The sequence below is a fragment of the Boleophthalmus pectinirostris genome, unplaced genomic scaffold (genome assembly GCF_026225935.1).
Source record: "Boleophthalmus pectinirostris isolate CB_2022bp ecotype Guang Dong unplaced genomic scaffold, ASM2622593v1 HiC_scaffold_23, whole genome shotgun sequence".
Taxonomy (NCBI): Eukaryota; Metazoa; Chordata; class Actinopteri; order Gobiiformes; family Gobiidae; genus Boleophthalmus; species Boleophthalmus pectinirostris.
The window spans coordinates 13,460,360-13,481,309 of NW_026571207.1; the positions used below are offsets into that span (position 1 = coordinate 13,460,360).

Sequence of the window (20,950 nt, forward strand, 5' to 3'; positions counted from 1 at the left end):
AGATTGATCTGTGAATGCTGATGTCTTTGTCTAATTTAAAGCAATAAATAATAATTACTCAGATAAAGCAATGAATCCAAATTAATGTGTTGTGTATATTCAATATATGATCAATGTGAATAGGTTAATAGAAATATACAACATAAATAGCAGATGATAATCTACTTACCTGTAATGCATGCACTTGACTTCTGCCAGAAACTCTTATTTAATATATATACAACATAAATGGCAGATGATAAGCTACTTACCCGTAATGCAGGCACTTGACTTCTGCCAGAAACTCTTTTTTAATATAGATTTATCTTCATCTAATGTGGCTTCAAAAATGAGTTGTCTGCATCATAGTGAAAACTCTTTGACATTAAGGGGTTAATAATTTATATGTCTTTTACCAGTAGCCTTTGATCACATAGTTGTTTTGGAATCATTTTATGGGAAAACTTAACTCCCACTGCTATTCGCTTTATGTGAAGATTTAACCACAGCCGCGGGGGAAAAACGCTCAGATGAGGGGCTGGAGAGCTAAATACACTCTTGCACAAAAACAACATCTAATACGCATTGGAAAATTCAGTTTGACAACGTCTTAACATTTTGTTATGAATACTGCAGCCTACTTCTCAAAGTCAAAGTGGTGCAATTTTAACAACAAAGAATTTGTGCAATATAATGATCAGGTCTCCTCATTTAATTATTGTTTTGGTTATGGAGACATATTAACTTTTTTTCTTACCAAAAACCTCACTTTTCATTTATTGCACTTTGACCTTAAATTACTGAACTATATTTGAGTCATAATGGACAAAATGATGATCTAAACCTGGCCTTTTGATCTCTCTCATCTCTTTTGATTCCTTGTTTTGAGTTCTTGAAATGTCTGAATTTATCCAAAAGAATGTTTAGGTTAAAACAGGAAATTCTGCCAATTCTTTTTCTACAATTTGTGTGATTTTTGTTTTAAATTGTTTTTGTCAGAAATATTCTCCAAAATAACTGACGACTTGGAAAAATACGTCAGCAGTATCCGGTTGATGTTTGGGCTCTAAAAGCCGACTTCCGTGCGCACATATTAATCATCAGGTGCATATTTCCTACAAGATAATACTGTTTATACAAATGTAGTTGCATTAAGTTGATCCCTATACCGTGAGTGAGAGTTTTAGAAAGTTACTCATCTTCACGTCTCACTTGTCATTTCGAAGTGCGAGGTGAACTTAGTCACAAACTTTCACTGTCTGGTCTGCAGCATCTGATCTGTGCCTCTGTTTACTTGAGACATTGTGTGCATGCCTTGAATAACCTTGACTGATTTCAGTAAGTGCTATATAATGAATGATAATGAATAGTTGGTCAATTAGAAAGTAGCAGTGTTCCTGCTAACTTTTGGTCTTGGTCTTTTGGTTATGCTTGTATCACTGCAGATGCTTCATTCCAAGATACCAACAAATTTATACCATGAAATTTTATTTTTCTTGCATCATAAAAATCTGTACGGTTCACACTTAAAAATATTTACAACTTCAGGTGAAAAAATATTGAGTATATCAAAAGCAAGTGTATAAAGACCAGAGAACACTATTTCATATAGTAGATAGGATAGATTCAATATAAATTGGTCTTTTTCATTATTCTCAGAAATTCTTCCTCGCTGACTTCTCCGTCTCCATCTCGGTCAGCCTCATCAATCATGTCCTAGACACAAAACACTGGTTTAGCAGATACAAACTTATGTTAGCCTTTTCAATTATTCAATAACTCTTATCTTTTTACATTACGTAAGTAAGTAAGTATTGCTAAGTACGGTAAGTAAGTATAGCTTAATATAGTACTGATATATAATGTAGGCTGATAAAAATGCTCTCTACATTACATGAATAAACCATGACACAATGTTTTAAGATTTTAAATGTTTGGACTAGTGCATAGTATTTACAATTAAAACAGATCTCTTTTTATTAATGGTCATTACCAGGAATGTTTTTTTTTTATTTTTTTTATTAATGTTTGCATTTATGGTGATTTTATGTATGCATATTGAAGCTTAAATAGCACCTGATGTCATGGACACTTGTGTTAGTCACAGACTCCTGATATATGTTTAAATCCATTTCATATTTTTTTCTTTTGTTTTTTTTTTTGACTGTATTTGCTTAAATGTGCATTGTGCAACCATGGAAAGTCCTAAACATTCTGCCATAGAGATGCATGTAAAACACCCCCTGCGTGATGTCACTGCAAAGTGTCAATCTTCATTGGTGTAACAGTGGTGTTACAAATTGTAAATGCTTCTGTAGCCTGTTTAGTAAGTGCCATGACACATACCTGTAACTCATCATCTCTGAGATTTTCTCCCAGCTCTTTTGCAACGCGCTTAAGATTTTTGAATGAGATTTTGCCCGTGCAGTCATCGTCAAACAGCCGGAAAGCCTTTAGGATCTCTTCCTTGGAGTCCTTTTCACTCTGATGAAACAGTTGTAAATAAAGTCTTGTGATTGGACTTATTTGATTGCTTTTATATCTCACTTTTGCACCTTACACACCATTTTAGCGGTCATCATGTTGAGAAAGTCATCAAAGTTAATTGTTCCAGAGCCTTCTTTATCAATATCTGCAATCATCTTCTTGATTTCTTCTTTTTTTGGCTCAAAACCAAGGGCTCGCATAGCCACCTGTAGAAAGCAGCATAGAATAAAAACAACCTATTAGAATGCCAATCGTGAGTAGTAGCTAATTGTAGCTAAGTAATAAGCAAAATGCACACTTTAAGTTCTTTAACATCAATGACGCCAGTCCCATCAGTATCAAACAGATCAAAGGCGTCTTTTATTTCCTGCTTTATTTCTGCAGTTACATCGATTTTAGAAGCAGCCCTTTTCTTGGATTGTCCAGCGGCGCTCGCTGATTTCCGGTAGCTCGAAGCCTGAAGAATGTTGGAAACAATTAAGATGATTTAGGTGAAAAAAAAAAATAAAAAAGCAAGCGTTAAGTCACAACTAATCAACTTTGTTTGGCCAAATGGCTTGCTAGCTGTAAGCTAGCCTCAGTGTAGATTTTTCCAGAAATTCAGCAACTTCCTTTAACTCTCATCCATTTATAGTTTTTCAAATAGCACACACAAAGCATTACTTATAAAAACAAACGTACAAATTCACACTTACCATTTCAATAAACGATATATTCTGAGTGATATATACACAGAGAGAAATGTGCTCGCTTCTCAGATGTCAACAAAGTCTGCTCCAACGGAAACTCTCTTATTTGAGTGACAGCCAAATTATCCAATCAACAAACTGGAATCCCCCCCTTAAACCAATGATGATGTTTGAGGGGCGGGTCTTTAGTTTATCCGCCAATAAGAAGAGAATAATTCTTGTCTCCTGGCAACCGGAACATAACGCATGCGCACTACGCAGTATTGTGTTCTAGCACATCCAGTGCTGTCTGCCGAGTATCCTTTATAAACACACATCCTTTATAAAGGTAATTTAAAACATTTAATCAATGTATAGGGAGCGAGAACGTTTATATTCAGTCTTGGGGCCATTTACAACCTGTACAACAAGAAAGGAGACATTAGTTTTATCAATCGAACTACGATTTAGATTTATCTTTGCTGTCTGTCTGTGGCCTCTTTCCACTGCCTAAACCACAAGTTAATGATATCCGAACATGTCTATTTTCTGTTCACTACGACCTTTTGCGGATGTTTAGAGCCGTACCTGTAATTGGCGCCAATGCATCGTTTTTTTTCTTCTTCTTCGTTACATGATCTCTATTTGAAAATATAATACTATTTTTTTTTATTGTAAGATGTCAAGCAGTATTAAGTGTCACTGCTTGCATCTGAATTGCCATCCTTTCATATGTTATTTTTGCATCACCATCCCATGTGGGTTAATTTTATAATTGCAGTGTTAGTGTTATCAGACAAAACTAATTTAACATTTTTCATTTCATTTCAGTTCTTTGAAGCTATGGCTGCAAGTACTGTCCTAAATCAGCGTCAACATGTAGGCTTGCAGACACTGTCAGCACTGTCTGACATTACTACACAATTTTTGGGTCCTACCAAAACCTTTAAGATCATTCAAGATGACGCGACCAGTGAATCTGCTCTAGTATCCTCATGTTATCGGGTTCTAGAAAATCTAGAACTGACCGGCGCTGTCAGTCAGCTGGTTTACGAGACTGTAGAAGCCCATCACAAAATTTATAAAACTGGTTCTGGATGCTTGCTATTCATGGCTGGGGCATGGAGTCGTGCCGCTTTGGAGTGCCTACACAGAGAAATTCCAATTGCACATATAATATCAGCCATGTCAGAAGGAATGACCCTGTGCCTAAGTACTTTCATGCAGTGTGTCATCCCAAATAAAGAACTTTACACAAAACTAAAATCTCAGCCTAATAAATCTACTGTGAAGGATTCTGCAAACCAACAACTGTCATCTAACAAGACGCAAAGGAAACTAAAGCTAAGTCGGCATTTTCAGGAACCAGAATTTGAAAATATTTCCATAACTCCCAAACCTAAAATAGAAAAGACAAAAATATCTGACATTGGAAGGACGTTAAGTCATGGCTACTCCGAGGCAATGGATTTAGTAGTGAAAGCTAGCCAAATTCAATACAAAGAAGATCTAACATTTGATGTGGACAAAATTTCAATTTGCTTACTGCCTTGCTTTGCTGAGACTCACAACTGTGTTTTGCCAGGTTGCATTGTACCTGTATGTCCAGAACAAGCTATTATTGCACGCAACTTTAAAAAACAAGATTTAAAAGTTGCACTTATAGACGGTCATTTGACATCCACTTTCCGCCATCTTGGTTACAACAAGGCAAAGAGACTACAACGTGTCTCTGAGTATTCAAGTTCAGACGGTCATCAGGAAGAATGGTTGGAATGCATTGTAAGACTTCTGCTAAACTTGGAAGTGAATGTTCTTCTTATTAGCGGAGTTGCTGATGAAAAACTAAAAGACCACTTTTGGAAGCATAACATTCTTGTTGTAGAAAAGATGAGACTTTCTGTTTTGAAAACATTTGCTTTGTCAACAGGTGCCATATTGGTGTCTTATGCCACACAGTTGAATTCAAGATGTATTGGAACTGGAATCACTGTCAATTTATGGAAAGATTTAAGCAATTTTGCCAACAAATCAAATTATGGAACATATCTGAACATTTCTACCATTGAGAAAAGCGGCTTGGTAACTGTTGTGCTTTCAAGTTGGGTACAGGGGAAGTTGCAATCTGAGGAGGACGCGTTCTTGGCATGTGCTTACCGTTTACACTGGGCATTAAAAGACAAATCTCTTCTTCCAGGCGCTGGGGTGACTGAAATGTATTGCATCTCTGAACTGCAAAAGCAAGCACAACTCTATGCCAGCAGTCACAAAACTGTCCCACCAAGGACAGCTGCTGGCCCTTATACTGGTGTAGTGTTGCAGCTCATGGCAGATGGTTTCATTGACTTTGTAACCACTGTGATGGTCAACACTGGGAAGTATTCAAAAGTGGAAGCCAGGACTGTTGTGGTGGAGCAGTTACATGGCTTGGATGGAAGTGTTAACAGTGCAAAGATGGCCCAAATGTGCTTAAAAGATGATGAGGTGGACAGTGATTGCAACAAGAGCGCTATCTGTGATAATCTAACAGTGAAGCAGGAAGTGTGGAGGAAAGCACTGGATTTGGTTTTCTTGGTTTTACAAACTGATGCAGAGGTTATAACAGGCTTGGACCAAAAACAATTGGAACAAAGGGATCTTATGATTTTGTAACAGAAATGCTTTAAAGTCACCTCATGAAACCTTGATTTAGGTACTAAGCTTTTTAGTCACCAGTGCTTTGTTCTTGTGAAGACACTTTTATTTATTTATTTTTTTTGCTTTAATAGTTTCCCTGTTTAACTTGAACTAGAAAAGATTTGATATGTAAAACCAACTTCAGGTGATTCACTATACAAGGGGCAGACTTCTGTGCATAGGTAGCAAGGAACAATATTGCACATTGAAATGAATTTCATTTTTCACCACATGGTGGAGACAAACTAGTGCGTGTAAACCTTAGGAACTAGACAGCAATACAAAGCAATTTATGAAACTTTTAATTGATTCAAGCTTCTGATTTCTGTTTTCTTTATACTGAACAGAATACAAGCTTTTAAAATTGAGAATCTAAATAGCACTGAGTGCATATTACATGTAACTTCAAATATCAGAAATAAAAATTATTACTTATAAATATCAAATTTCAACTTTTGATATTTTACTTGTTTTTATCAGTAACTAACATATCAAATTTCAACTTTTGATATTTTACTTGTTTTTATCAGTAACTAACTGTAAAAAGCTCAATGCTGTAATAAGTATATTTAACTATATCTCATTTCCCCCCAAATGATATCCCCTGAACCCTAGTGATTATAAACCTTCTATTTAAATTTTAATTTCACAGTTTTTTTTTTCTTTAGTTTTTGTCAAGCTCATAAGAGAGGCTTTCACCAGGCTGCCCGTTGTCTGCTTCTGATAGTTTCCCCAATATTCTGTTTCCCATAATGCTCTCAGTTTCTGTTGAGCTAAGAAAATATATAAGTAATATATAAGTATTCATTATTAGTAAATTGAAGCATTTATGGAGGAGTGAAGATGCTTGTATATTTGAAGTTTACAACCGTCACACATTGCTGGCTTTATTAAATTCCTGTTGGCCTGCCCTTTTCATAATGAAATGTTCCACTGACTCAGATGTAATGGATTCTGTAGTTTTTTTTTTTTGTTTTTTTTGTTTTTTCATTGTTTCTTGGTATCCTCTAATTTAGGTGACACAAGTGACATAGCTTTAGGTGACATAATTGTTGGTGTCATTACACCTCCACTTGGTGGAGGAAGTGATGGGTCAGTATCAAAAGCTTTCCCTTTTCTAAATATAGGCCCAGACGTGTTAAAAAACATTTGATGCCGTCAGAACTACCTTGACTCACGGAGGAGGAGTGGAGTGCACTGCAGTTTAGACTGAGTGCAGCTAGTAGCTGTGGAACAGAAAAGTGCCCATTCTGACAGTTGTAATATGCCATATTCACACCACCCACATACTTCCACAACAAATCTACATATTTGACGGCCTATTAGTCCCACCAAATAAATAACTGAAGCTTAAAATCCTGAAATTTTTGTTCTAATTTTAGCCAGTAGCACAATTTCTTTCTAATTTCAAATAAAATGCATTTAGGTTGCCAGAACAAATATTTTGTGATGACTTTCATGTTATAGTGATGATATATTTTACATATACATTCTATGTAATCACCATTGTTTGTTCAGGGCATCGTAAGTGTACAGTAACAATATATTTTGCAAGTATAATGAATGCAAAAGTCATAGTAAATGTACATTATAGTTGGAACTACAAAGATTTATTGCGGTTTTCACAACTCATGTATTTAAAGTTGGGACAAGTATTCAATCCTTCTGGCAGTCTAGGTTAAGTCTGCATGCCCTCCCAGTCCCTGTGAGTTCTCTTACTGGGTACTGTTTCTGCTGTTACCCTCTACTCAGACTGAACAGATAGAAAGTAATAATAGCCCAAAAGTCACCCTAATTAGCACTAAATTAAATTAACTTTCTGTTGTGTTAACCATTTTGTTCTGAGTTCTACACCTGCCCATGTTGTGAGTAAAACTGCCACTGCCTTCTTGGATGTCACGTGCTTCAGCACTGGGGGAAAAGGGTCACCAGCTCCAGCCAACCTTTCAGATGTGGTCCCCTCCAACAGCCACAACCCCACTTCAGAACAGAAGGCTAGTCTATTTCAAAAGCAAGTACAAAAACATTCTGCCACATCCAGAATTTCTTTTTTCATGTAAATCTCATGCCATTTCCCATTCAAATTTTTCCCCCCAAACGCACATGAATGAATTAAGTCTTTTCTTTTGCAGGCTTCATGAATGACAGTGCTTCCATTCCCATGATGTCTGTTGCTTTTGGCACTGCGGTGAGTACTGCAAAATCCTCAAGCTATTCACCCTGTTGGTCGCTCAGTTAAATCTTTAAGCATAAGTGGGCGTGTGTGTTACCACTCCACTGCTAGGGCGCATGCGAACTAGAGGCCCGAATGGGGAAAGCCTCCCTTCAGATCTAAGCCAGCTGCCTTGATTTAACCACTCCATTATTGCAAGCCAGAGTATAAGGGAACTCATGCAATGCCTTGAACCACCTCTACCTATGCTGCTACTCTGCTTTGCTATTTTTAGGGTCAACTTGCTGGACGTCAAAGGGCACTTGTTTGGAAGGGGCTACAAACAAACTGACCCCAGGAGGTGAAGGAGTTAGTGGAGGAGGGGAGTGGGAGGAAAAGTAGGGGGGAGGGCTGGTGGTCCCAAAAAGCAAATAGCAGAAGAAGCAGCAAGAAGAGGTAACCGGAGGAGATGGCTACTGGTGAAATCACAACCCTGCCCCCCTCCACTGAAGATGGCGGTGCCGGTGGTCTCACTCCAGGGGCTTTCAAGGAGCCCAAAAGATTGTACTGCAAGAATGGAGGATACTTTTTGAGGATAAGGTCCGACGGAACCGTGGACGGGATAAGAGAGAAGAGCGACCCTCATAGTAAGTGCCATTCGCAAGCACAGGCCACACAATGCTGCTTTCTGTGGCCTCTTCAGTAAGCAATAGGAAAGTAAAAGTAGAAGGAAGTAGTAGAGGGAAAAGATGTGGATTTTCCAGACACTTACACAACTGTTTGGGAGCATGTGTCTAGGTTTCAGGAAAAAGTAGCAACACTTTAAGACAAATGCCACAGGAAATGGAATAGTAAAGAATTTCAATGAGTGGTTGGGATGAATTACTATTGCTTTAATTTAGGATGTAATTAATTTAGCTGTAAGTCAGACTTTGTCACTAATGGTGATATGAACTTGCTTCAATGAATATTCACAAGATGATGCCATCACCATGTCATAGATTTGAACTGCTACACTTGGCATCTCTCCATTTAAAGCTCTTGACCTTATTCAAATAGATTTCCAGGTTATAGAAACATTATAAGCAACCTAACACCTGGATTTGGATATATACCAGTTAAATAAGCAAGTAGCCAATATACTCTATTCACTTACTGACAGATGGTGACAGACCTAGTACTTTTTCTTTAACCTTAATTAAACCAGGAAGTCCTGTTGAGATTCAGAATCTCTTTACATGAGAAACCTGGTCAAGGTGGCAGCCAACAAAAGCTACACATTGTAAAAACAACTGCATCTCTCAAGAAAAACATACGCACATGTCTCAGTCACCACACTCTTAACAATTTTCTTGAACTTATCAAATGGCACTAAATCAAAATAGCTTGTTAATGATTATTAAAATACAGTAAATATAGAGCACATCACATGCCGTATGCCATGAACTGGGAAATATGCATGTTATGTTGTATCTATACTCTGAACCACAAGTATTTATTAGGCTGGTCTGAAATTCTATTAAAGGAAACAAACACTACAAACGGCTGTGCACTACTCAGGATACTCTGACATCCAAGCAGGTGTCCTCAAATTAGCCACTAATCCAAGTGCCCGTAGTAAGCAGCTATTTTTACACTCTAAACGCCTGTGTTACAGCTAGCTTAAGACCTTCACCTTGTTGAATTCTCTGTTTGGTTGAAAAAGTCCCTATGAGTCACCTAACTTAAATAGTATTAATCATTAAACTTTTTCGTAATAATAGTTAACATGGAGTCTGTGTGACCTAGCCTGAGCTTCTTCAATGGATCCTTTGTTAAAAGTGGGAAAAAGCTGCCAACATTGCACCACATGTGTTTCTAATGCTAAGGAAGCAGAGCCATAGTAATCACAATAATAGTCATTGTACAGAATGATCAAGTGAATGAAATGATAAACCACAGTTTAAACGGTGATTATGCTTTAAGCACCATTTATACCATACCAAAAGCAAGATTTGACAAATACTAACCACAGTATTGTCCATTGGTACAATGAGTTTAAAAAGGCAGTTAGCAATAGTTGTGAAATCCATACAAAATAAACCAACCACATATCTGGACCACACTGCGTCATAACAAGAAAAGCTTAAGAAAAGTTTGCCCACTATTGACATTATCTGTGAGACTGGAACACGGAATACACCAATCGCACATGTTTGAATGGAGCAGCCCTCTTTGATGTGAACCATGAGTGATCCAGGCCCGGGCTAAGTGCACACAGATGCACACGATCATAACACAATGTAGCGTCATGTGGGCTCATCTCATTCAGTTTACTGAGGCCATTGCTTCCTTTTTTTTAGTTTAACTCTAGGGTAGACCCAGTGCAGTTTTTCTGTAAGTGAGGGTATCTATCTACTTTTAATAAGCATCTTGTAAACTAAGGCCAAATGATTCATGCGAAACAAATGAAAATCACAACTTGAATGGTAGCAACTTGAATGGTAGCACAGCCTGGTAGGTTTACAGCGTGTAATTTCCACCACAGAACAGATACTGTGACATATGACACACAACAGTGGCATTTAACTATACTGTAGTGAAAAAAAAAAAGAAAAAAAAGCAGTGATAACTACATTGACCTAATGTCAGTACAGTCTACATGAAGAAAATACTGGTATTAAACTTTAAATAAATACATTTTAAAACTTTCTCTTTGGAAAGACATGTTTTATCTGAAATGATTAGTTACATCAATATGCAAATCGCACACACTCATCCTGCTAGCAAACACAGTATAGTCCCAAACTACCATGAGCTTCTCTTCCAATGTCAACAAATCTTTTGACACTCCAGGCTTGCCCACATTCTTACTCTGATTCCATGGAAGTCCACAGAAGCATGCGCCCAACTTTTTCCTAAGATGCTCACCCATTACACTAGCTGCAATATATTTTTGTGTTAAATATTAAGGTTGAATGATTTGAAGTTAATATATGAACCGTCTTGGGTGTTTTTCTGCTATGTTTAGTTTCCTATGCTTTCCGTATCTGTGTAGATTGATAATTATTCATTACAATAGGCCTATGTTTTTGTTGACCTTTCTGGCCCAGATAGATGAAGAAAAAGACGATAGCAACTTGGGTTCAAGAAACCATGATCTATGCTTTTGAAAAACTCACATTCTTTGGGATGGCTGTTGATCTTGGCAACTGAGTGAGGCATACCAACATCTATTCCAAGTGGATATTACATTCAATGTGGACTCCATAATGGTTTTGTTTCACACTAACCTGTGAACATTGTCAAGATCTCTTCACAGTTATTTGTCATTTAACATTTAAGAGGCTGTTAAACTAGTTTGCACAAGCTGTCACCAGTATTCAATTTCCTGTTGAACTCCTTCATTCCTGTTTAAGTAGTTCACTTGAAAATTGCATTTATTATAAGATGACTCAGTGTAGTGGAGTACATGATAAATAAGCCTTTTTATTCTTTTACAGTAAAGCTTCAGCTACAGGCGACCTCAGTGGGGGAGGTGGTCATCAAGGGGCTGTATGCAAACCGTTATCTGGCCATGAACAGAGATGGACGTTTGTTTGGAGTGGTGAGTCACATTAGTGCATCGTTTCAGCTTTGCCTTAAATCCAACTTCAAGCTATACCACGTAACTTTCTGGAAGTGACATATCACCTGAATGATTCCATGGAAATAGAAAGTTAAATCTATACGAGAGACTATGTTTTATGCCATACAGTGGATTATTAAAACCAGAGGAACGATATTTTCATGGAAACAAGCAGAAGGAGGCCTTCCTCTAGGTCAAATAAGAATCAAGTTTGTATAGATGAAAGGCCACTTACAGTGAGGGCGTTTGCTTTTCTATGTTTCTCAGTGCAATAAATCAAAAATGAAGAAGCTTTTATTCTAGTCTATTTTTTGGCTAAATGTTACACCTGGGGTTTCGACATTCCGACATTTTTAAATGCTCCTAGTCCAAATACAAGTCCTGCAACACCACGACATTGACACAGACTTACAAACTGATAAGACACAGTTAACTTTGACACAGTTAATTGTGTCTTATCTCTACATCTCATCCTAGTCCAGCAGCCTGTTGCAGCTGAGCACCAGTGTAAAGAAGGCGCTGATGTGGTTTAGAGGTTGTCATGGCTTGTCCACAGTCCATATAATGAGCCAGAAGCATTTCCTCTAAATGAGAGGCTGCAGCTGTGAGCAGCCACCCAGGATCACTCCACTCTGCTACTGCTTCTGTGGAGGAAGTCATTACAGGTTTTAAGATGTGGCACTACACAGCACGGAGCTACAGTGTTAAGTGTCACTTATCAGTATATTAAGGGCATATGCATTGCAAAAATAAGTTTCAGTGATGTTAGTTGCAAGGCCATTGCCCCATACTTCTACCAAAAACACAAACAAATGTCTAGTGTGGGGTGTATGGGAGTTACACCCAGTGAGATGAACTCTGGCCAGATGTGCAGCAGTTTGTTTTTCTGTTTGGACAGTCCTTAGCAGCGCACTATTTGGTCCATTATGTTACTGTGTCACAGAACATGACTATTAGAAATTCATGTTTTATCTACAGTCATTTATTAAATACATTTACATTAAATACATTGAAGACCAAAGTCCCTTTCAAATCCTATAGATCAGTATAAGTCACAGCAGCATTATTGAGTTGTCCTGAGAAAACAATGTTTATTGCACTTTGAGTGAATGATTCTTCTGGTCCACAGAGACGTGCCACAGACGAGTGCTACTTCTTAGAGCGCCTGGAGAGTAACAACTACAACACATACAGCTCAAAGAAGTACCCACACATGTATGTGGCCCTCAAGAGGTCTGGACACCACAAATCTGGAAACAAGACCAGCCCTGGTCAGAAGGCCATCCTCTTTCTGCCCATGTCAGCCAAGAGCTAATCTGTGATGTGATTAGGAAAGAACAACCAATCATGTTATGGCGATGGACACCAATGTTCCGTCAGCAACGCCAACAGCAACTGTGATACTTCTCCTTGTGCTGTTTGTGGAACATGTCTGGCTGCTTCCCAGTCAAACCAGGACATTACTGGTGGGGTTACCCTGCAGGCTACAACACTGAAACTGCAGTCAGCATTTTGTGATTTATGATGTGAAGCATGCAGATGTCTCTCCATTACTCCTATTGAGGTAAATCAACAAGACCAAAATATACCATCATCTGAAAATATAAAGTCATTACTATGGATTTAAAAGGCAAGTTTACCCATGCTTAGATGGCAAGGACACAACAGTGATTTTTTTTGTGTGTTATACACAATGACCTAAATTAAAATCTCAAAAATTCTATGTTTCAACTTATGCTGATAGAAAGATGCTTGGCAACTTGCCTAAAACCCAGAAGGCAAATAGCCTTCTAAAAAAATCTACTATATTTTAAGGGTCTATCTAAAAATCTAAAACTGACCCAGTGGATGGACTGCATTTTCTTTGTTGTGACCTGTTTTGGCTGTTTATAAATGTATTAGAGCTTAAATTACTGTAACAGCATGTGCCATAATCGCTAAGAGATATCTAGGCCTTCTTATTGGGTAGTGGTCGGTGGTAGAGCTGGTAGAACATGCCTGAGTACACAGCGGGCATCTCCTCCATAGTGAGGTCAATATGGCTGAATCCATGCTCCACACCGTACAACAGCAGACGAGCCACTCTGGAGGTGATAGGGGTGGTGTCCGCAGTCCGGGCCAGCTCCTCCAGGGGGAGCCACTCACAGCGCAGACACTCCTGTGGGCAGAAGTTGATGTGGTAGGACAGAGGCCTGAGGCGGCAGATCAGGTACAGGTCGGACATGCCAAAAGCCCCGGGGTGGTTGTGCTGCTGCCGAATACTGAGCAGAGACCTGAACTGTGAGTGCACTCCAGTCTCTTCCAACACCTCGCGCACCGCTGTGGCACCTGGGAACAAGACACAACTTATGTGTATATAAGACACGTGCTGCTTTAGGACAAGTCCTACTTTATGAATGTAGAGTTTTAGATTAGAGCAGGGGTGTCCAAACTATAGTCCGGGGGTCCAAATCTAGCCCTCCAGCAATTTTTACTGGCCCTCAGGCTCCCTGCTGAATTAATCCAATCTGTCCCAATTGATCATTGGCAGATTTTTATTTTTAATTTTTTACTATAAATTAAGTAATTCTAGCACAATTACCTCAATAGAATCACACTGCATTGTGATAAAAACAAACAAAACAAACAATAAATACAAAAATTACTGTCCTAAGCCTCTTTAAAGATAGTGTGGTGCTATCATAGCTGTGTAAAATGCACCAATGTGAATGACTGACTGTACTGACACTGGTCTGTGACCCATCCACTTCAAAAATATTTCAATATATGACCCCCCAGTGAAGGTTTGGATACCCCTGGATTAGAGGTACTCTATTAACTTGTTTGAGTCAGTTCTGCTCACCAATATTCTCCCCTGGATCAGACAGACCTCCAGGGAACTTCCATGCATTCTTTGTCTGAAATGACAGTGAAAAAGCACAGTTAACTCAGCTTAAACAAAGCTATGTATCCATGTTTCATATAATGCTTTTAAATAGAAGAACCAGTAAAGATGTGTTTTATTTAATGTTACATATGTGCCTTTTGAATTTCACACTTGTGTTTTTTGTGTGGCTTACACTTCACTTTGGTCATATTGAACAACGCTGCTGATTAAATTATACCAGTGCTGTATAAACTTTATTTTTTTAGCTCTTTACAAATGTTGAATGCTGGGTTTATTATCAAGATAGATGTCATGTAACATTTTATTGTATTTTTGAATGGTAAAAAATGCACTACTATACTTGTGTATGGAAAAGCTGAAAAATGTGTATTTATATTCCTGAATAAAGGGGCATAAGAAAATTCATTGTTGAGTCCCCATATCTCAAATTATATATAATAGAATTATTACAGCTGGGGCTCTCTTACACCAAACTGACATACAGTACTTGCAGATGATAAAAACGTCTTAGCCACTAACTGCTTCACTCTGGGTTAAACACATTCTGGGCTTGGACACGTGTTCTGTTATGGAGATCTGTCAACAGCACTTTAAAGGTGCTGTATCCGATTTTTACTATGTCTTAAATCATGACAAACAAAACTACTTCATGTTTAACAATTTGTGGTCCAAAGTTATTCCTCACTTACCTTAGGCATTCTGAGCATCCTGATTATTCACCATGATGAGTTTATAGGTGCCTTTCACTAATCTTGAGATTAGATGAGAGTTTTTCCTTGATGGTAAAGTTATCAACAGCTAGCAAGCTAACATGCACTTCCTGAGTATTAGACTGTACACATTTTCTAATTAGATGCAGACCGTAGAGAGTGAGCTTATTTTGACCTCAAGAGCTGCTTATAGAATATATCTGTGCAGAGTCAAGACAAATTCTGCTCAAATACATGGGAGAAAATCTGTTGCAAGCCCTTTAAAGTGTATTTATTGTTCAGAATTCAACTTAGCTGCCTTGCATTACTAATCATCAACAACTTGTCAACTTCCCAGGAATTCTCTCTCCAAAATAGTGAGCCTGTTTGTCTGTATAGCATGCAGGAGGCTTAGTGATGTGGAAAAGCTGTGAAATTATATCCAGTTTGGGACCAGTTGTGCAGATAAACACTGATAAATAGACTTGTTGTGAGAGGGGTGGTGCTCCGGAGCCCCACAGCACTAGCTCTGTTATATGAAGCACACTGCAGGGGCTGTTTCACCACTCTCAGCCCAAACAGGTCAACACACTGATGGACTGCGGGTCTGATCAACAGGAGATTACTGATGGTGACTCTCCTTCAGTAGAACTGATGCAACAGAGCTGTAAACACTTTAGCAAATTAGCAGGAAATGTTTTTGGTGGTTTGCCACATGTTTTTTCGAATAGTTTAATTTATTGCTGGCCAAACTTACCAAACCCGGCTCATTTTGTCTAAAGTTGAACTAAACACTAAACTTTTGTTTTCTACTAAACTGTAGTAATGCACTGATCCAGCTTTTACAGTAAAGACACTGATTTCGATGTTGTAGCTTTAAGTATCTGTCAACACCAAATATCAACCGGTACCAGTGTAAGGACTGTAAACAGCATTTGTTTCCCTTAAACAAAAATAAAATAAGACAAAACTGACCCAACTGTGTTTTGCAGCTGTTATTTATCCCTCAAGTAACTACAGAACAACTTGGCATAAATAAAAAAATTAAGATATTGAGGCTTTCTGGGCCAACAATGGCCATAAATAGTCTTATTACATAAATTTATATGTCCAACAAGGATATCGACTGAATATTTGGAAGCCGATATCCGATTTACCTAATTTTTTAGTATATGTGCCAATATCCGATACTGGTATCAGATATTCTCAGATTCTAATGGCAATTTAATAGCACCTGGCTGCATAGGTGGAGTTTGAAGTGCGTGATACCGATCATACTATTTCTTTTCCTATATCTCAGACCCCGCCCCTCCTCCCCCTCACTCCTTTTTTAGTCCTTCAGCTAATGCCCAGTTTAGCAGCTCTATTTGGTTGTAGGAGGACTTTAGGTGTTCAGTCACATTTGAATCACTAATTGCAGATGATAAATTTGCCCAAAAATAGAAAAACATCATTACTAATATCATTCATAGCCTACCTTATTTCTGTCTTGAACAACCAGAACCTTTCCATTTGACTCGTCAACAACTGCACCTAGGAAAGGTAATAAAAATATAAATATTAATCACACAAGTTAAGCAGGTTAATCAGCATTAAACACAATGAAGAAGTGTACTGTGGTTTACTGAATTCCCTCACCATTTCAAATATCAACAGTTATATGGACATAGTTTATCACAGAGTAATTTAACACATAACTTGTTGGTCTCACAGTGATTTCTGTCAGTGGTTGCGGTTACACGCAGATTTCTGGAGTTGTCAGATTATTAAAATGACATGTAAATCTGATGCGGGTCTGAACAGGTGTTGCAATTTTCATGACATTTCAATAATCCTACAGCTCCAGAATTTGGAAAAAATCAGATTTTTATGTGTATTAGGGTTGTCAAAAGTATTGAAAATCAGATAATAATCAATGCTAAAACTAGATACTCATTTCAGCAGGTATCAATACTAAAAAAGTAATATTCACAGGACAGAAATGAACCTTTCCTAAATATAAAACCACATGGAAATGTAAAAAAGTACTACAATTTACTGTTGAAAATTACATTCTACTGCCCAAATAAAAACAGTTTTTTTTTTAAAATTATCATCATGATATCAGAATCTGTCTTGAGTATATTCCTTAGTATCAAAATCGAGTTTGAAATTTTAGCATCGTGACTACATTAGTGTGCATGTAAACATAGCCAGTGAATTTTGTTTTTATGCAATTTAAAATGTTGTTAAAATTATGTTATTACTAAAATTATTAATTTGAATTGTGAATTATTTAAATGACTTCCGATTTATATAACTGGTCACAGATTACACTTTTCCCACTGCAGGAATTCTAATAGCTACGCTTTCTCTCTGTCTCATTCCTTGGTATTTGGTGATCACAGGACATCATCTGCTAACTCCCCTTCTGTTGGAGTGACTTTCAGGTAGTGACTAAGGAAGTACACAAATTGATGTCCCAGATGTGGACAGTGGTGTAGCTCATGTTAAAGACTGACACTAAGTTGGACCAGTGAGAGGAAAATGACGTAATATGGCCTCTGTGCCATATGGCTCTTCACTGATGATGCAGTCTATCATTAAGTATAGTGTTGGTTAAAGAAACTACATGCTCACTGAAAATGTGCAAGAGCCTTCCTAACTTAATGAGTCCAAGAGTAATCAAGAGCGATGGCTTGGCTTCAAGACTTTTTTTTAATAATCTACAACTACAAAAACATAATTTCTGTAACTCTGTTTTTCTGCTTTGAAATGTAAAATGTTAAATAAATCACAATAATATACACATACAATAATTCAAATAAATAATGCTATGGTGTTTGTTTTAAAGTGAGTAATTTTGTGTTTTCCTTTTGCTCCCATTCAGACTTGTTTTTTACAGATGCACTATGTAACTTTTCATGTATGGGTCTGCCACCTGCTTGTCTCCATGGAGATGTAATTGCCATGCCTGGTATGTTCCAAAGTATTAACATTAAACTTATCTATCGCAGTGTTTTTGAGCAATAAATGTATACATGCAAGATATGTGTCTGCCATGTATTTGGAACATACCAGGCAAAGCAACAACTTCTCCACTGGAAATGTTACATAGTGCACCTTTAATTAAAGGTGAGAAAATGCCCTTGTGTTTTCCAGATAAATTTGATTTGTAGTGATGGAGGTCGGCTGTTACTTAACATTTGATTTGCCAAGTTATTACAATGGATTTCATCATGCCCATCATCATCATGCCCGTGGACAATGGACATGTTCTGACATGATCCAAAAGGACCACAGTTGATAAGAACAAACTGTACTCTGCCCTCTGGTGGGTGGTTAGACACATTACTTCAGATTTGGCACAATACTGACTCCAGTGAAATCATCATGGCTTTTATATTTCCCCAATATATTATACAGGAAAACTAGAGATGTCAACCTGTAAATTATTCCACCTTGTCCAGCATAAAACAAAACTAGAAATGTATTTAAATACTTAGGGAAGACCCAGGATACACTGGAGGGACTATGTCTCTTGGCTGGCCTGGGAATGCCTTGGGGTCCACCCGGAGGGCTGGAGGAAGTCTGGGAGTCCCTGCTTAGACTGTTGCCCGCACGACTCGGCCCCGGAGAAGCGGAAGAAAATGGATGGGTGTATTTAGGTGTAAATCAGGTATTCTTACTCCTCAGCCTTTTTATGATACATTTGCTTGGTTTGTAACATTTTACTCCTTCCCTTATAAGATGTATGTTAATGTGAATTATTAAAGCTCTGTACCTGCGACTCCTACTTGATGAGTGGCGAAGCCTGGGAGCCGGCTCTCGCCCTCTCGGAGCCACAGAGCCATGACAATGTGGTGGGATTTGGCGTGATGGAAGGTGAAGCCCTGTGTAGAGGCAGCAGCTGCACATCTGCTCAGAGAGATGGGGATATTGAGCCAAACTGCCACTTTCTCCTCTGCCCTCCACTGCACCAATGAGTCTGAGGAAAAAAAGGTACAATTTAACCATGTTGCACTTCATATATTGGAGAAAGAGATGTCACCTAGCTCATAGTAAGATGTTTTTCAAGGTATGTTTGAGCTGCAAAAACTCCTGTAATGCAAGATAAATGGCATATTATGGAACATTCAAGGCAAGAAATAACATCTTCATGGGGACAAGCAGGTGGCGGTGGATAAGTCTCCATTATTAAGGTGCAATAAAACACTTAAAGATGCACTGTCCATGAAAATGTTACTGCTTTGCATATGTTTCTCAGGATGACATTAAATGTATTTATTCCAATGGAGGTAAATCAGGACAAATTATAGATCAGTAGAGCTGGAATTAGGGGTGTGCAAAAGTATCTAAATATTGATATATTGTATTGTTTAAGGGTCAGGAGCTCCGGGTAATGTTGAAAGGATGAGATTGCGGATACAAGCGATCGAAATGAGTTTCCTCCACAGTGTAGCTGGGCGCTCCCTTAGAAATAGGGTGAGGAGCTCAGTCACATGAGAGGAGTTCGGAGTAGAGCCGCTGCTCCTCCACGTCGAAAGGAGCTAGCTGGCTTGGGCATCCGTTCCAGATGCCTCCTGGGTGCCTCCCTCAGGAGGTGTTCTGGACAAGCCCCAGGGAAGACCCAGAACACACTGGAGGGACAATGTCCCTTGGCTGGCCTGGGAATGCCCTGGGGTCCACCCGGAGGAGCTGGAGGAAGTGTCTGGGGAGGGGGAAGTCTGGGGGTCCCTGCTTAGACTGTTGCCCCTACGACCCGGCCCTGGATAAGCAGAAGAAAATGGATGGATGGATTGTTTAATGTGATGATACAGTATCAATATCATGTGCTGCTGTATAGATATATTGCCAAGAGTATGTTTTGGTATATTTTACAATATTATTTTGTTACAGAGCTACAGTTTTGTTGTTTGTTCAGAGGAAGGAAGCTTGTTCATGCAACACATGACACTGACATTTTCACTGTTTTGATGATTAAAATGGGTGTGTTTCATATTACCTTTGCACAAGAAGTGGTTTAACAAAGACTTTTAGTATCACAGCCATGATTTAGTTACTATTTTTTACTGAACCATATAGAATCGATTAAAAATATATCATAACGTATTGAATCAAAAGCTATTAACAACTTCTTAATGTTAGCCAGTCCTAGTAGGAATGTGTTTTTTCCAAGTAACAAAAAACAAACACAAAGCCTTCTGCAGTACGCATGTTGATGGATACTTTGAGGGGGAACAAAAAAAGGTTGAGACAGGGAATTATTGGTCTCTGTTATTTGTGTATGTATATGTGATTAAGTAATGACATGCATTTTACTGAAGTCCAACACGAAGCACCTGTTTTGTCAACAAAGCTTTCTCTTCTCAGGGGTAAGTTTGCTTTTCCGCTGGTGAGGTCTTAACACACATACCATGGAGTATTCTACTAAATGCGTCCTCGCTTATGTCCTCTGGTACGCTGCTGTCACCCAAGTCCACTGTCACCCCTCCGAACCGATCCACTTTGCCAGTGAGAGCGCTGGGACCCTCCGTCTTCTGCAGCTGACAGGAGGCCACCGAATATGAAAGTGGACGGACAAATTTGCGTGTAGGACAGGTCGCGACTCCTCTAAACGTCCTCCCAAGCAAGGTTAAAAATCTACAGTTCAAAACTAAGGCTGACATATCGAATCTATACACAGAAATACAGTTTTATTAGTAATACTGTCTAATGTACAACGTACATGCACAGAACAGCTAGCAGGCTACGTCCGCCCTGGAAGTTTCATAAGTACCGTAAATAAGAGATAATAGAGAAAGCTTAATCTACACAAACTAGCAA

At 38.4% G+C, this 20,950-nt stretch overlaps 4 protein-coding genes across 5 annotated transcripts; 2 read left to right on the forward strand and 2 right to left on the reverse strand.

Moving 5' to 3' along the window:
* Nucleotides 1–1,450: 1,450 nt before the first annotated feature.
* cetn4 (centrin 4) lies at nucleotides 1,451–3,279 on the reverse strand. Its single transcript, XM_020917599.2, has 5 exons — nucleotides 3,162–3,279; nucleotides 2,765–2,923; nucleotides 2,544–2,672; nucleotides 2,326–2,463; nucleotides 1,451–1,695 (listed from the first exon to the last, which is right to left on the reverse strand). Exons 1-5 carry the CDS (start codon nucleotides 3,162–3,164, stop codon nucleotides 1,606–1,608), a joined length of 519 nt encoding a protein of 172 aa, XP_020773258.1. The 5' UTR covers nucleotides 3,165–3,279; the 3' UTR covers nucleotides 1,451–1,605.
* A 68-nt stretch (nucleotides 3,280–3,347) lies between these two features.
* bbs12 (Bardet-Biedl syndrome 12) lies at nucleotides 3,348–5,786 on the forward strand. The gene is made up of 2 exons (XM_020917605.2): nucleotides 3,348–3,483; nucleotides 3,966–5,786. The coding sequence occupies exon 2, from the start codon at nucleotides 3,978–3,980 to the stop codon at nucleotides 5,784–5,786; it is 1,809 nt and encodes a 602-aa protein (XP_020773264.2). The 5' UTR covers nucleotides 3,348–3,483; nucleotides 3,966–3,977.
* Nucleotides 5,787–8,431: 2,645 nt separating this feature from the next.
* On the forward strand, nucleotides 8,432–12,884 carry fgf2 (fibroblast growth factor 2). Its single transcript, XM_020917647.2, has 3 exons — nucleotides 8,432–8,609; nucleotides 11,445–11,548; nucleotides 12,699–12,884. Exons 1-3 carry the CDS (start codon nucleotides 8,432–8,434, stop codon nucleotides 12,882–12,884), a joined length of 468 nt encoding a protein of 155 aa, XP_020773306.1.
* Nucleotides 12,885–13,517: 633 nt separating this feature from the next.
* On the reverse strand, nucleotides 13,518–20,875 carry nudt6 (nudix (nucleoside diphosphate linked moiety X)-type motif 6). 2 transcript variants are annotated; one of them, XM_020917590.2, is made up of 5 exons: nucleotides 20,541–20,875; nucleotides 18,909–19,112; nucleotides 16,623–16,678; nucleotides 14,412–14,466; nucleotides 13,518–13,897 (listed from the first exon to the last, which is right to left on the reverse strand). In XM_020917590.2, the coding sequence occupies exons 1-5, from the start codon at nucleotides 20,791–20,793 to the stop codon at nucleotides 13,518–13,520; spliced, it is 948 nt and encodes a 315-aa protein (XP_020773249.2). In that variant the 5' UTR covers nucleotides 20,794–20,875. The 2 variants fall into 2 exon arrangements, with proteins under 2 accessions (XP_020773249.2, XP_055014958.1); XM_055158983.1 differs by having other exon boundaries at nucleotides 18,909–19,892; nucleotides 20,541–20,678.
* Between the last annotated feature and the right edge of the window lie 75 nt (nucleotides 20,876–20,950).